Source organism: Protopterus annectens, chromosome 11.part0 (assembly GCF_019279795.1).
Source record: "Protopterus annectens isolate FY-2018-M chromosome 11.part0, PAN1.0, whole genome shotgun sequence".
Lineage (NCBI taxonomy): Eukaryota > Metazoa > Chordata > Ceratodontiformes > Protopteridae > Protopterus > Protopterus annectens.
Genome location: NC_056745.1, coordinates 213,116,364 through 213,133,790, shown reverse-complemented (window position 1 = coordinate 213,133,790; position 17,427 = coordinate 213,116,364). Strand labels below are relative to the sequence as shown.

Genomic DNA, 17,427 nt, shown 5'->3' with positions numbered 1-17,427 from the left:
GGACAGCTTAGGTGGAAACCTCCCTAAAGATAACTGGTGGCAGCCATAGGGCTAGCAGTGTGCGCTCTAATGTGGCCTGGTACCTGCTTCCCATGGTGCTGACAACAAAAGGCAATACAGTTCCCCAGTCACTTGGAAAGCGTTTGCTTGTTCACAAGTTTTCATTCCTTCCATTTTGCAATAACTAATCAGTTTCTCTGATTTTTTTTGTTTTATGCAAGTAAATGGTCGGCTGTCTGTACACATCCGGGAATCCAGAGTTTTCTCCTGATTTCTGTGGATTTGTGAAAAAAAAAGGAGCTAAATGATCTGTTTCAGAGTCAATTCAGTAACCACTTTTGGCACAAAGGTGGAATTGTATGCAGGCCCACTTTATCTTGATGGAACACCAAGACATCAGTTTCTCTAGCATATAATTAAGAACCATTTGTCTTTTAGGAGGTCTAAGGTAAATAACTCCCCTTAAGAACTACTTAAAGGTCTAGGATAAAGAGGTGGATCCATGGGTAGGGAGAGTGAATTTATGGATGTGTGAGCAAAGCTAGATTTGCAGAGGTTTGACAAGTACTCCAGGACTAGGATCAGTGCCATGTTGGCCTATCAGGAAGTCTAAATGCCTGGAGTGGCACCAGATGGCAAATCTTTCCCATTCTGCTAAATATAACTTTCTTGTACTAAACCTCCTAGCCTCCTTCATAAAGTTTAGCACATCCTCTGACTATTTTGCACCTGTCTGGGATTAGTGTGAGATCATCCAAGTTATCAGGCTAGCAGGGACCACCTTGTTCTGAGTCATGAGAACTGCTCACTGAGGCAATACCTTGGGGATTCCCCTTGCCATATCAAACAGGAGAAGGAATCAGTACTACCTTGGCCAAAAAGGAGCTATGAGGGTCATTTTCAACCACTCCTTTTGCACTTTTGTCAAGACCCAGGGTAACAAAGGTATGGGAAGGAATGCTTACAGAAACACAACTGTCCAATCCAAGAAGAAAAGAGCTGTCTCAGCTGCCTGTTCAGATGAGAACCAAACAGGCTTATTTGACATACCCCAACCGCCTCTCCCTGTGAAACTTCCTTTTCTGTGGGCCTGCACATGTTCTAATCAACATGTCTGCTATCACAGTGTAAACTAAAGGGATGGATGCATCCTTCAGACCGATTCCCTTCTGCAATGCTATTTTTCAGGCTTGCATGGCTAATCTGCAAAATTGGTAGGAGTGGGTCCCCACCAGCTTGTTAATGTACCACATCACTGTGAAGTGGTCTGTTTAGACTAGGATGAGTCTCTCCAGCATGGCTGGGAGAAAGACTTTGAGACAGGGTGTGAGCCATCACTTCCTTGATGGTGATGTGTTTGCCCCAAATGCTGGTCTGCCAATACCCCTGGACCTGGGGACCCTACATTTGGACACCCCAGGCTGTATCCAAGGCATCTGTTTTGTCATGGTGTGCTTCTTTTCACTGAAGGGCATAACCTTGTTCACGAAAAAATGCTGGCTCCACCACAAGATTTTCCTTCTGATATATGGCATCAGAGGAATAAGGGTTTCCAAAGGGTAGAGATGCTGGTTTCATCTGTTAGATAAATACCAATGAAGCTTTCTCATATGAAGGCATGCCATGTCCACATTCAGAATGCATACTAAAATGTATTCCAACAATCTCTTGTAGTCCCCTGCAGCGACCTTTTCCTTCTAAGAGTATAGGCTAAACAGTTCTGAAAGCACCATTTCCTTATCCTGTGGGAGGAAGTCCTTAAACTAAACTGTGTCTGGAGATGCTCCCGCAAAGATCATAGTGTGGGATGGAATAAGGAAGGAGATTTCCCTGTTTAGAGTCAGTCCAACCACTGCAAAGCATTTTAGGGTGAAGTTTAAAGCATCCAAGGCACAATGGCAGGTACTTTAGGTAACAAAAAATGTGGATGCCCTTTGTCTTGCATAAAGATGTCACTGGAACTAGACATCCTGTGAATATTCTGGGTGCAGAAGATGTGCCTTAGGGCAAAACTCTGAAGTGATAATGCAGAAAGAAAAAAAAAGTAAATCCTCTACAGGGCAGTTATCTGTCCTAAGACTGAATTTGGCCAAACAGCAGACTACACTGAGAAGTGAGACAAGGATGCAGTTGCACTTCAAGAAGGATATGAAGAGGGCATTGGCTGATGCCCCCTTTATACTGCCAACATGCTGGTAATAGGAGAAGTCAGCTGAAGCCCTGTGGGAAGAGCTTAGGAAGACTTGCCAGTCGCCAGCTACTAGCATGGCAGGATATCCCAAAAGTGAATACTGCAACAGTCTATAATACCATGAACATCTATGCTGTCAACATGAAAGCCAGGGAGCACATAAAAACTCAGGGATTCTTATTATATCAGTATTTACCAAGGAAAAGGAAGATGAGTGCTAAAATAGAAATGGAATAATGGGATAAAAATGGCAAACACATAAATGGACAGCAAAACAACTGACCCTTGTAACTATCGCCCCATAAGCCTGACTAGCCTGGTCTGCAAGGCTATGGAGCGCATCATCATGGAACTCATTAACAAAGACATTGGGAACTTCCAAACACTTGACCCGACCCAGTTCGGCTTTGTTATGGTCAGATCATGCCTACTAAACCTGGTTGACTTCTTCGAGACAGTCACCAAGGCCATAGATGAGGGAAAGGTGGTTCACACAGCCTACCTTGACCTCGCCAAGGCTTTCGACACCATTCCCCACTCGGGTATTACAGAAAAACTCACCAGTCTGAAAATAAACCCCTATGTTACGAGATGGGTTGCCAACTGGCTTACAGACAGAACTCACACGGTAAGAATAGCGGGCTCCAGGTCCGACTCTAAACCAGTCACAAGTGATATCCCACAAGGCTCGGTCCTGGGAACTCTGCTGTTCGGCATATACTTCTCAGAAGTACAGGCAAACACAGGAGGTCTATGGTTAACCAAGTTTGCCAATGACTGCAAACTGGGAGCCATAATTGACTCTATGGCTGACACGGACATCCTCCAAAAGGGCCTTACTGAGATGGACACCTGGTGTCAAAGTCATGGCCTCAAGCTAAATGCCAAAAAATGCATAGTCATCCCATTTGGGAAAAACAAAACACCCACGAATTATCACATGGGTGGTAGCCCCCTTAATACAGAAGCGGTAATAAGAGATCTGGGGACCCAGGTAGATAGTAATCTCTCCTTTGACAATCATATTGCCAAAGTAGTTAGGAAATCCTTCTATGTGGCCCATCTAATTACTAAAGGGTTCGCACCTAGACATAAGAGGTTATAGTGCCCCTCTACTCGTCACTCATTAGACCCACCATAGAGTACAATGCCCCCATTTAGGATGCATCTCACAAGACACTTCCAACAGCTGGAAAGACCACAAAAGTACCTCAACAAGAGGATTACTGGCCTCAAACATATGTCCTATGCAGCCCGACTGGAAAAAACTCCGGTTGTACTCAGTGGCATATCGCTTACTCAGAGGTGATTTCTGCCTGACTTACGAAGCCATGTCCAACTCAGAATTGATGGACTGAGGTGGTGAAAAAATGCCAAAGCAGATGTAAATCTACAGGAATTCCATTAAAATCCTGGATTCCATCCCACCTAGGATAAGGATGAGGAAACCAAGAAAAGTAAATATAGAGAAAAAAAAAGCAAAGATGCAAAAATGATTAGAAGAAAGGTTGTAAAAAAATGGAAATAACAGACGAGTTGCCATGTACCAAAGGGGGTCAATTTTGCATTCTGCATTATTCGATGCATATGCATCAGAGGTGATGCGGTGGTACGGCGGTAGCGTTGTTACCTCACAGCAAGAGGTTCTCCCGTTAGATTCTCGGCTTGGCTTGGGAGTGCCTTCTGTGTGGAGTCTGCATGTCCTCCCTGCAGTTGGGTAGCGTTCGAAAGACATGCGTGCGTACATGGGCATGCCTTCGTTGAAGGTTGGGCATCGTGCTGGCACCTCGGTGTTTCGTAAAAATCTACTGCCAATCATTAGCAGACCGGAGTTCTGCTGTGGCGACCCCTTACCGGGAAAAAGCCGAAAGACAAACATGTGTCAGAGGTGACAAAAGAATGGAAGACAGTAAGCATCTTTGCAAACAGCACCAAGTTCCAACATTTGGGTTGGAGATGGTAGAAGATTAAAAAAAAATATGGACCTAGCAAGGCCAACAATGTGGTCTACTTGATGACAGCTTGCATTTAACATGGATAAATGAAAGTGTAGCATTTAACAGAGGAAAACTGAGGGACTGAATACAATCTTGATGGTGGGAGGAAGACTTCAGCCAGATGGACAAGACAATGATGACTGGGCCATAGTAATAACAGAGACGAACTACAATGAATAAAAAGGGTTGCATCAGTAAAAACAACTGACTCCAGGGACAGTTAAATGATGGGCCCCATCTACGAGATGCTGCCAAGACCCCAGAGAAATAATATAATCCCAGTTTAAGTTGTTCATCTGACATGTGGCTCATCATAAAGCTGAGACTGCAGATACAGGTGGATGGGGAGAATGGCCTTTAGAGTGCTCATGAACAGTGTACAGCATCAATGGGAGATGCTCAGTCAAAAACAGCTGATCTCCAGTCTCAATAGAGTACATTTTCAGTGAAGCAAATGGGATAAAAAGCATGAAAGATCAGGTCTGTGAAAGCTAGATTTCAGGGAAGAGACAAGAGGAAATCCTCAACGACAATGCTGAACAGAGGCACAAAAAAATTTGCTTGGCACTCCACTGGGGACCAGCAGAGGACAGTATCTTGATTAATATCACAATCTTACTTTTCTTCCACTTTTCTGACAGTATTTCTTCCAAACTTGAGCTTTAGTGAATGTAATGATATACAGCAGTTTTTTAGAATAAATCTGCATATTCGATCATTATTCTATTACCCCAAGTTTGTTTACCTGTCACAAGAGCAAGGTCAAAATTTTTGACATTGCCCCAAAAAAGGCTCCCTACACTTCCTTGCACAAGGCAAGCAGTTCATACTCTTTCAATTCAACTACAAGTAGAACAATGGAAGACAGTATCATGGTCTGTGATTTCCTCTTTTTTAAATGAGCCATAAACAACTGCATTAAAAAAAGCAGCAACTAATCCACTGTCCCACCAGGGGCTCCAATATCCTAGACATGGTCATTACCAACATGGGATATAGATGCTCCACACCAGTGGTCACCCCCTCATTGGTCAGGTCTGACCATAATCAAATCACCCTTGACATTCACATCCCACCCCTACCCCCCCCCAGTAAGGAAACCTCTGTAAAAAAAAACTTCTCCAAAGCCAACTTCATGCTACTCAAGTCAGAAGTGACAAAACTTCATGACACCCATGCAGACGGGAGCTGAATGTTCGACTGCTGAATCCTACACTAAGGCACTGTATGAGCACATCCACTCGTGCATGAATCGTACCATCCCAAATAGAACCAAAATGCTCTCCTCCAAAAAAAGGAAGCCAATCTGGTGGTCCCCTGCCATAAACAAACTATACAACAGAAGAAAGAAACTGTTGCAGAAAAGAGGAAAATCCCAGGATGCAAAAAGCTCCCTTACCAGCCTCAGTAAGAAGCTGAGATCCCTCATAAAATCCTCCAAAGCTAGTTACGAAAAGAAAATTGCCAAAGATTCCAAAGACAACCACAACGCATTCTATAGTTATGTCAAGAATCTAAATGGCAATGCTCAGATATGCTCTGAGCTACAACAGAATGGCATTAAATATACTGATCCCAAGGATACTGCCAATATCCTGGCAGATCGATTTAGTGCCAACGTCACCCCCCTCTCACCTCCTAAAGGGCCCATCTCAATACCAAAAGACTGCCAAATTCTGGTAATCACGGCCACACAAGTAGAAACCGCACTCGCCAAAGCTAAGAATACAGCATCCATGGGACCAGATGACATCCCGGGCTGTGTACTACATGAACTACAAAATGAACTGGCACCTCACCTAAGTGTCATGTTTAATCATAGCCTCATCTCAGGCTTCGTGCCCAATGAGTGGCACACAGCTACAGTTATCCCACTCCACAAGGGGGGATCCACCTTGGATCCCGGGAACTATCGTCCCATCAGTCTGATGAGCCTGATCTGCAAGCGCATGGAACGCATTATCATGGAACTTATAAACAAAGACACTGGCAACCTTCAAACACTGGACCCCACCCAGTCTGGGTTTGTGAAGGGCTGATCTTGTCTCCTGAACCTGACTGACTTCTTCGAATCAGTCTCCAAAGCTGTGGACGAGGGTAAGGCGATCCACACAGCCTATCTGGACCTCGCCAAGGCCTTTGACACCATCCCCCACTCTGGAATCATAGATAAACTTACTAAGCTGGGCATAAATACCTATGTCACTCGATGGGTTGCCAACTGGCTTACTGACAGAACCCAGAATGTAAAAGTTGCCGACTCCAAATCCAGCTCCAGACAAGTGGAGTACCTCAGGGTTCAGTCCTGGGACCACTCTTGTTTGGCATCTACTTCTCTGAAGTACAGGCCAACACTAGGGACTCTGGCTAACAAAGTTTGCAGATGACTGCAAACTGGGAGCCATTATTGAATCCCCAAATGATGTGGATATTCTACAAAAGGGCCTTACAGAAACAGATGCTTGGTGCCAGAGCCATGGGCTCAAGCTTAATGCCAGGAAATGTATAATTATCCCCTTTAGGAAAAACCATGTACCCATGAATTACCACATAAATGGCAGTACACTCGTTGTTGTGTCTTTCGGCTTATCCCGGTTAGGGGTTGCCACAGTGGAACTCCGGTCCGCTAATGTTTGGTAGTGGATTTTTACGTGTCGAGTTACCAGCCCTGACGCACAACCTTCAACGAAGGCACGCCCATTCACGCATGCCTCCACACACAAGACGCTCTAGCTGAGAATCGAACGCGACAACGTCTTGCTGTGAGGCGACAACGCTACCGCAGCACCACTACCGCGGGATAAGTGGCAGTACACTAAACACCGAAAGTGTGATGAGAGACTTAGGGACACAGGTGGACAGTGGTCTCACCTTCGATAAACACATCATCACAACAGTCAGGAAATCATTCTATGTGGCACACCTCATCACTAAGGGCTTTTCATCCAGAAAAAAGGAGGTTATTGTCCCACTGTACTCATCCCCTCATTAGACCCATTACAGAGTATAATGACCAGTTTGGTATGTACCTCACAAGACATCTGCAACAGCTGGAAAGGCCGCAGAAATACCTCACTAAAAGAATCACAGGCCTAAAGCAGATGCCCTATGCTGACCGTCTAAAAAAAACTCCAGTGGCATATCGTCTACTCAGAGGCAATCTCTGCTTAACATACAAGGCTATGTCAAACTCTGAGCTGTTGGACAAGCTCCACTTAAAGAAATCCCAATCCCTCAGAGTCACACGCTCCAGGGATCTAAACCTTGTCATCACAATGAACAAAACATGCTGGAGGGATAGGTTCCTGACTCAGAGACTCCCATACTCTGGAAAAAACTGCCCATACATGTCAAGAAGAGCGCCTCCTTGGCCCTCGTCAAAAGGAACCTTGACTATTGGATGGGAGATAGGAAATTCACCCTGGGGATCATGTCAGTCGCCTGCTAGACAGGAGTCCAAGGAAGTAAATATTGTGGGAAGAAATATCCAGGGAATTGTTAATGGCTAGGCTTGTATTGGACCTAGGGTTGATAGCCTAGTATCAACTTATGAACAACTCAGCAATATAAATTCTCAATTGAAAACAGCAGAAAATAAATTGACAATTGAATATTACAAAGTTCAAAAACTATTGAGTACTGCAAATAAATTTTGCTTTTACTTACTGTTGCACTGATCACAGGCATAAATTTTTCCTTCTAGTGCTTCTGTCTCTGTGAATTTTGCTAACATTTCTGTAAGTGGGCAAGGATACTGGGAAGACATTTCTTTCCCACTGCAATGGTACCTCTCTGGAAATTCCAACGAAAGGTCCCAAAATGGCTCTACTGTATTAGACTTGTTGTCACAAGAAAGGCAGGTTACCTGAAGAAGTAAAGAAACATTAGTCTTGCAAACCTGAAAAACATACGTACTTAACTGTAAAATGAAAGAAGCAAACACATATACAACCACGGGCATATCAACTTGTCTAAGATCCAGGATTATCAAAAATGCAACTGTGTCCTTTAACAAATCCTGTGCATGTTATATAAATCGATACAGATTCACAGAATAAGCAAGGCAACTGGGCCATATGCCATTTACTCCTTGACAATAGCCACCCTTAGACCTTACCTCCTTTTTTTACAGAATGATAGGCCACTCATTCCCTGTGTGAATTTATGAATACCCATCCAGTTGTCTAATTCCTTCTTAAAAGGACAACAGTGTCACATTTACTAACCTGCAGAGCTCTGTTTTGACTTGTGGAGAAATAAGAGGTCTCAGGCTCCCTGATCCATGACAGTCTGGAAGGCAAGGTACACATCGCCTCTTAAGGGGTTTGTAGGACATTAATACAAGAATAAAGCCTCTAGCCTCTCTTGATGGCTGAAGTCCTTTAGTCTCATGATCTTGTTTGTCAGGAACCTTTGGGGTATACAGACTTGACACGTTTTAGTGAGGTACATCCCAAAGGATGCACTGTGCTCTAAGATGGGCCTGGATCAGTGCAGAATATAGAGGGGGTCAGGACTTATTTGGACCCAGATGAAATACCCTTTGCGATCAGCTGGGTCAGATAAACAAAAGGATTTCCTGATTGTTGTTGCAACATGATGGTCAAAGTAGAGGGAATCAAATATCCAGGTTCCAAAGTTTTTCATAACAACTTTAATTTTGGAGTGTCTTCTATTTCTCAGAGTCTGTCACAGTGAGTCTCGCTCTCAAACTGCAAAAAAAAAAAAAAAAAAAAAAAAAACAACCTTTAAATCTCTCCCCAATAAAATTACTTTGGCTCTTACCATACAAACCATATGCCTTCCTTCCAGAAACAGACCCTCCCACAAACACACCTGAAAATATTAAGAATTTGCTTAGTACACAGGCTGATACTAGGCAAGCAGACACTAGGGTCATTAAGACCCTAGCCAAATAAGTCCCTTGGAATAAATACTATGTTCATTCTGCAGTGTTATTAACCCACATGGTCAAGGAAGACTTCAAGAGACATAATGACCTCCCATCCAAATCACTTTTACTACTGAATTGTACCAAATATGCACATTCACCGACTGTTATCCATCTGTATTTATTCTGGTTCCACTAAATACAAATCTTGAATAGCTAAGTATTTTAAGACTTGACTGTCCTAACCTCTTTTGCAGGCTGGCCTCTCACTTTCAGAACTGCTGATGTAGACTAAAATCACAAAGCAGATCATTCTCACTCCCCTCACATGCTGCAAAAGTCTTTCTTTGCAAAACTTCTAAACACCAATCACCGAGAAGGACACTAATGCATAGTGTATCTGGAGTTCACAATCATCTCAAAAGTTATGGTCCTCTGCACCCCAGAGCATCCAAAAGCCAAACCTATATTACCACTGTCTGCATAACTACTGTAAAGGAATGACAAGTGCCCTTCTTCAGTTAGCCAGAAAACTATTAACACAAGCTGTATGCACACTACACATTTAACCCAGAAGGTAACAAATGCATAGTACTCTGCACCTTTAAAAGGCACCTAACAGCCATCTGTACATGCTACTGTTTGTATACAAAATGCACCCTAGTCACCCAGGTGTTCACTATACCTCTCAACCTCTTAGAGCAAGAAATCTGGACAAAGTCATAAATAAAAGTCGGACAAAGGCCCAAAAACAGGGAAAATTTTTAAATATTGCTCTTACAAACTTAGAAAGTTGATAGAATTAACAGGTTTTGTATTAGCATGAATTTTCTGAAGGATATGAAGTCTGAGACTCAAATGTTTGTCATTATTTTCTAACTTCAATCTTTAATGATTTACCACTAATTTACCAGAAGACCACAATTTTATGAAAAATGGACCAAAAATATGATGCCAAAATTTGTACAGTTGTTCACCAAAGCACAGTATAATATGGACTATACATTCATCCCACAAGGGCACGGTCCACTTTATCCTACAAAGGTACCAGAGACAGTATAGTTGTGTAAAATCTTAACATAATAGTACATGCCCTTCTTTTCACTGCTGCAGTATTCATAACATTAGGGATCCCCTGCCTAGGGCAGCCTGATGTCTGGGCAGTATAACAAAGCCTTAGATTGTTTTAAGGTATGCCGTATGTCACATGTATGCTCCTCTCGTAGCATAGGGCATAAAAATGACGTCCAGACGTACCATCCTCAGAACTGACAGCCCCAGTAGGAATACCAGTCCAAGGAAAAGGGAGGTAATTAGCACATCCAAAAGAGGAAAAGACCAGGGGACAGAGGGGGAGTGTATACTGCAACAGTGAAGAGAAGGGCATCTACTGTTATGATAAGACTTTACACAACTGTACTATGTCCTTCCACATCACTGTTGCAGTTTTCATAGTGCCAAACCTCAGAAAAAAAACTGGGAGGAGGATGGACCAAAAGAGCCTTCCAGGAAGCCATGAAGGATGGCCCTAGCAAAACCAGCTCTAGCTCGAGATTCCATCCAACTTGTAGTGCTTGGTAAATGTATGCACAGAAATCCAGGTAGCTAAAGAATACAGTTAGTATCCAAACCCTTGAAAAAACACCAGAAGAAGCCACAGCCCTAGTAGAATGAGCCTTAACGGAATAAGGAAGGCTCTTACCATGAAAAGAACAACAAAAAGAAATAGCTTTTGAGATCCAAGAAGAAACAGTCTACTTGGATACAGCTAATCCGGAGGACCTGGGATGAAAGAGCTGATCAGATTTCCCAATAGTCTTAGTTTTATTAAAATAAAATCTGAGTTGTGTATGCACATCCAATGTGTGCAGCACCTTCTCAGACACAAGTGGGCAGATGAATAGACTAAGGGACAGCTCATTCACAGCCTTGGGCATAAAAAGGATTACTATGGAAGGACACTCTGTCCTAATGAAACACCAAAAAAGGAGGACAAGCCATAAGGGCTTGAAGCTCAGAAACCTATCTGGCAGAAGTAAGGCCTAACAAAAGACCAGTCTTCCAAGAGCAATGTTGCAAGGAAGCTGAAGCTGCAGGCTCAAAAAGGAGCCAGAGTCAATTTCTCCAAAACAAAATTAAGATCTCAGGGAATAGGAACAGGTTTCCTGGGAGGCCTAATATGAAGGACACTTGTAATGAATTATTTAGCTTCAAATCCAGAAGCTAAAGGAGGAGATAAAGGCAGACAAGCACAGACAGCCGATAAGTGGGCCTTAACAGAAGAATAAGCCAAACAAGCATTGAGTAATTCACACAGATAAGAGAGAACCCAAGGAACATGCACAGAAAGAGGATCCAGTTTACGAGAAAGACACCAAACAGAAAACGTATTCCATTTGGATAAGTAGGGTTTCCTGGCCTCCTGCAGGACCCTAAGCACATCCTCAGAAAAAAAGGTGTCTGTGTAATCAAAATCCTATCACCCACAGAGTCAGTTGAAGAGTGGACAGGTGGGGATGGATAAGAGATCCATTGTCTTGTGTGAGTTGGTCCACCCTGTGAAGTAACTTGTGATGACTGCCCTTGGCTAAATGCAGAAGATGAGGGAACCAATGCTGTCTCAGCCAAAAGGGAGTCACCAACAACATTTTGGGGGCATCCTGCTGAATTCTGAACAGGACTTTTGGAATGAGGGGAAAGGGAGGGAAAGCATAAAGAAACGGCTCCTTCCAAGAAAAGGGAGGACATCCACTTTTCACACCAGAGGACCTGGGGCTCTGGCACAAAATAGAGGAAGTTGTCTGTTCAGAGGGGAGGTAAACAGACATATTTGAGGAGTACAAAATGCTGTACCAGTGAAAAAAAAAACTGCCAAGTATACACAAAACACAGGACTTTAATTAAAGCATAAGAATTCAAGAGGAACTTGAATTCTTGTATTTTAATTAAAGTCCTGTGTTTTGTGTACACTTGGCAGTTTTTTTTCACTGGTACAGCATTTTGTGCTTCTAAGAGCAGTTCGTTGGTGTGTGGTGTTTTATACTTGAGGAGTACCCTACTGCTGGACAATGTTCAGAAACACATCCCTGTGAAGCATCCATTTGTGGGACTGAGTTAAGGACCTGCTCAGAGCGTCTCCCACAATGTTTTGACCCGAGGGAATGTAAACTGCCTGAATGAGTCACTTGATACTGGACAGCAAGACTGCAAACCAGGAGTGCCAACAAGCAAAGAAGAATAAATCTGGTTTCCCCCTGTTTGTTTACATACCACATCACTGTGGTGTTGTCTGTAAACACCTTGACAGGTCCCAGGGAGAAATGAGGAAGAAAAGCCTGAAGAGCCAGTAGAAGGGCTCTCATCTCTTTGACACTGATGTGCTCCTTCTGTTGGAGAAGACCACATCCCCTGCACCTTTAGGGAGCCTAAAGCTTCTCCCATCCCACATCTGAAGTGTCTGTGAACAGTTCCTGAGAGAAGAGAGGGATGAAAAGGGACACTGTTTTTAGGGACAACTGTTGGATCCACCAGTGGAGTTCCTTCCTGAGACAAGGTAGAAGAGGAACTACAAATTCTAGAGGATGAGCACACTGATGTCAAACTGATTTCAGTAACCACTAAACTTCCTCATGTGAAGTCTGGCCAGAGGGAGCATGGGGATGGTGGATGCCATGAAACCTAGGGCTCTCAGAAACTCCCTGGCTGTAATGGAGGAGAGAGGAAAAAGAGTTTGAAAGAAGGAGATGAGGGTCATGGCCTTGGGAGGAGGCAGGGATACCAGCAAAGGCACTGTCTGAAATCCTGCAACCCATAAAGACATGGTCTTAAGAAGGAGTCAGAAAAGACCTTTTGAAGTTTACTGTAAACCCCAGGCTCTGAAGAAGAGAAATTGCAAAATGGAGGTTTTGCAACAGAATCTCTGGAGAGGACGCCTGAAACAGTCCACAATTTAGGTAATACCAAGATGCAGTTCTGAGATTCAACCTGCTGTACACCCAGCTGTCTTCAAGGTATTCTTCTCTGGAGGGACAAAATCATTTTTGAAGTACAAGCTAAGGAGGTAATACAAAAGTTTGTCTAACAAAAACGTAGCTGTGAAACAGAAGGAGATTCTGCTTCTTGTTCTTCTAGTAATAAAGACTACAGAGAAACTGTGCCTATAAAACCTCTTCCACTGTTTCAACAAAAAATGTTGAAGAGAAGGAAGGAGCAACAAGAGATGACTAGAAGAAACAAGAGTATACTGGAAATGAAGCAGAGAGGATTTGGGAGATGGAGATGAACAGTAATAAAACCAGTAACTTAATGTGGGATTACAATGCAGTAATTATAGTTAGGAAATATGACAGAACAAGAAAATCTGTAAAAAAAGAAGTTATGTACCCACCATAACGTTCCATGCGAGTTATTCATTTCGTCTTCATTCTTACAGATGGGTTTGGAGCCGATCCTCGGCTCCGAGTCTGACAACTACAAAGCTCGAGGTCTTAAGACAGCTCAAGGCCAAGTCCCTATCCCATGATGCACCTTGAGTTACCTCAGATCTTGTTTGCTGCCTCTAGTAATATCAGATGCCATTCTGTCATTTTTTACGATAAATACCATAGTAAAGACAAAGCAACCATGATAAAACATGCATCTCGGTCCTTGAAAAAACCTGGAGGGGGTTGGCAGGTGGGAAGTCAGAATGAAGGCGAGATGAACAACTCACATGGAACATTACGGTGAGTACATAACTTCTTTATGTGAAGATGTTCTATCTCGCCGTTCATACTTACAGATGGGTAGCGTCCGAAGCACCATCTTCCGTGGGTGGCTCATTGGAGTATGTTTATCAAGACAGTAGAACCAAAGGAGGCCCTATCGACTTTGTAATGCAATGATAAAGGTACGAGGCTTTGACCAAGTGGCTGCAGCACAAACATTGTCTAATGGTAGCCTAGCTGAAAAATCAGAAGATGTGGACACATCTCTGGTAGCATGAGCCTTAATTTTTTGCTGTAGAGGTAAACTGGCAGCTGAGTAAGTGAAAGTGATGCAATCAGATAACCATTTTGATAGGTTTGTTTTTGCCACAGGCATACCTTTTTTGGAATCTGAAAATGAAACAAAGTTGTTCAGATCTTCTGAATTTTTTGGTTCTATCTAGGTAAAATCTGAGCTGTCTGTGAACATCAAGTTTGTGCAGCATATACTCCAAATTGTTGGTGTGTTTAGGGAAAAACACTGGTAAATCTATAATTTGGTTAAAGTTAACTTCAGTGCAAACTTTAGGTAAGAATGAAGGATTTGTTCACAGTGAAACTCTGTCAGCGTGAAAAACCAAATACGGAGGTTTTATGGACAAGGCTTGTAGTTCTGAGACTCTTCGAGCAGACGTGATGGCCACTAAAAAGATGGTCTTCCAAGACAAAAATTTCAAATTGCATGAAGAAACTGGATCAAAAGGTGGGAGAATAATGTGTGAGAGAATAAAGTTTAGGTTCCAGGGGGTGTAAGGGGATTTAACTGGCGGTCTAAGGTGGAAAGTCCCCTTGAGAAAGGCTTTGGGTCGCCCAAAGCTTCCTGAAAAGATGATTTTACTAGCCCTCTATCAATCAGTTTCCTTTTTCTCTCATGGAGAACCCTGCTACTAAAAGCCTTCAGTACCAAGATGAAAATTAGAGATGGCGGCAAGCTGCACATGAATTGTAGCCACCGCCACTCCTTTATTGAAAAACATAGTCAAAAATTCTAATATGGAGGAACTAGAGGCTTGGTTAGGGTCAATGTTATTCTGAGAAGCCCATATGGAAAACCTCTTCCATTTGCTAAGGTACAATTTCCTAGTAGAGGATTTATGAAAAGATATTAAGATATGTTGTGTTTCATTTGAGAGGTTATGGAACCTGGCTATGTTGGGAATTGGAGCAGCCATGCTGTCAATTTTAGGGACTGAAGGGAAGGAGTGAAGAGCTCCCGACGAGTGCATCAGAAGGTCCGGAAGTGGGTCCAGAATCTAAGGCTCCACCAACAGATGAGGTCGAAGGAAGGGGAACCAAATCTGACAAGGCTAATGGGGGGCTATTAGAATGATGGTCCTTCCCAGGGCTTTGGCTTTCTGTAATACTTTAGGTATCAGGGGAATTTGTGGAAATGCATGAGAGAGACCCGGAGGACAATTGTGTAAGAGTGAGTCCCTTGGGGAATCTCCTGGAGGGGGAATCAGGGCAAAGTAACTTCTGCATTTTGTGTTCATGGGGGATGCAAACAAATCGCAGCAAGGCTGGCCCCATTTGTGGAATATTCTTTCCGCTATTTCTTTTTTGAGGGACCAATCGTGAGGTAACAAAATTGCCCTGCTCAGTTTGTCTGCAATCATGTTGGATTTCCCCAGGATGTGTGTTGCTATCAGAAAGTATTGGGTGGATGTAGCCCACTGCCATACTCTTAGGGCCTCTCGACAAAGGGGATAGGACCTGGTTCCTCCTTGTTTGCTTAAGTACTAGACCACAAACATGTTGTCCGTCTGAATCGCAATTGTCCCCAGAGGGAGAGAGTCCTGAAAGTAATGCAACGCCATGAGTACCGCTCTCATCTCCAGGACATCGATATGCAGATGTCTCTCTTGTTCGGTCCATGTGCCTTGGGCTGTTCTTCCCTGAAAATACCCCCCCACCCGATCAGAGAATCGTCTGTGGTCACTGTGGCAGATGGTGAGGGTAGGCTAAAAGGACGACCTATCAGGACTTGGAGAGAGGTCAACCACCACCGAAGATTCTTTTTGCATGTGCTTGTTAGAATAATGAGATGTGACATTGGGAGCTCTTGTTAAGATCATTGTGTGAACAGAAGCCATTGAATAATTCGCATGTGCATACGACCCAATGGAATTGCTATTATTGCAGCTGCCATCATACCCAACAATTTTAGCACTTCTGAGGCTGGCACCTTGTCTCTGGAAATGACATTCAGAATTTGCTGATGAAGTACTGATATCCTTTCTAAGGGAAGTTTTAAAGTAGTGATGGTGGTGTACAAATCTGCTCCGATAAAAACGATATGTTGCGATGGCGACAAGGCAGATTTTTCTGAGTTTATGGTAATCTCAAGTTGATTGCAAAGAGGAAGTGTGGTGTCCCTTGCTTGTATGAGCTGATGCCTGGTAGTGGTGGAGAGGAGCCAATTGTCTAGGTACGGAAACACCTGGAATCCCAAACCCCTCAGGTGAGCCGTGACCACTGCCATACATTTGGTGAACACCCTGGGGGCTGTAGTGAGACCAAAGGGCAGAGCTTGAAACTGGTAATGACTGGCTCTCAGCCGGAAGTGCAGATGATCCCTGGATGGTCTGGCCATTTTTATGTGGTAGTACGCATCCTGGAGATCTACTGAGCACATCCAATTGTCTTTCGCTAAGAAGGGAAGTATCGACTGTAGCGTGACCATCCGGAACTTCTCTTTCTTGACCGATCTGTTCAGTCTGCGGAGGTCCAAAATAGGTCTGGAGTCCCCTGTCTTTTTTGGAACTAAAAAGAATCTTGAGTAAGTTCCGGATCCTATCTGGTCTGCTGGGACTGGCTGGATGACTTTTTCCTAGCAACCTTTGAACCTCTTCTGTTGCTTGTTCCCTGGAACTGGGTGGAACGTCCGGGATTTTTGTTATCAAGGAGGGAGGATTGAGAAGAAAATAAAATATCCCCTGGAAATTATGCTTTGTACCCAGTTGTCGTTTGTTATTTTGAGCCAGGAGTCTGGATACAAAGATAAGCGACTCCCAACTGCCTCCAGAGTAGGACAGTTGGGCCTCCTTTCAGGAGTGCTGGTAGGGCTTCCCAAAGAACTGATCTCCGTCGCTCTGATTTTGCGGGCCCCCTCTGCTGTGAGGGCGGCGTCTTCCATTATTGCCCCCTCCTCTGCCCCTGGAGGGGGGGTTCGCCACGTGTGTCCAGAAAGGCTCCTTGGGCTTTTCGGAACCACATATTTCCTACCTTTTGACCCTTGGGGTAGGGTCTAGTAGGGGTGGAAAAACGGACTCCGACAGCAGAGACTTTCCTTTCTGCTCACACCTGGTGAGAGTTTCCTTAACTTTAGGCCTGAAAAGAGACGAGCCATCAAAAGGGGTATTGACAAAGGATGACTTAAAGGGCTCCACAAAGGAACATAAGCACATCCAGGAGTGTCTCCTAAGAACGATTCATGTACCCGCTGCCCTACTCGTTCCATCAGTTGCATATGAAATCAGAAGCGTGGATGAGTTCACTATGGAATTAAGGGTAGCAAGCTGGGACGCAACCTTGTCTGTAGCTCCCTCAGCTACCGTACCCTGTAGAGCATCTCCAAGCTCTTTAAGGAGGTCTATTTGCAGT

The 17,427-nt window shown here is 43.7% G+C and overlaps 1 protein-coding gene across 1 annotated transcript in view; it reads right to left on the bottom strand.

The window, feature by feature from the left end:
* The window catches only part of USP44 (ubiquitin specific peptidase 44), an 802,083-nt gene that overhangs the window by 180,407 nt on the left and 604,249 nt on the right, over window positions 1-17,427 (bottom strand). The window contains exon 4 of the mRNA XM_044087634.1: window positions 7,855-8,053. Coding sequence (XP_043943569.1) covers window positions 7,855-8,053 — 199 coding nt within the window. The remainder of the gene's footprint in view (window positions 1-7,854; window positions 8,054-17,427) is intronic.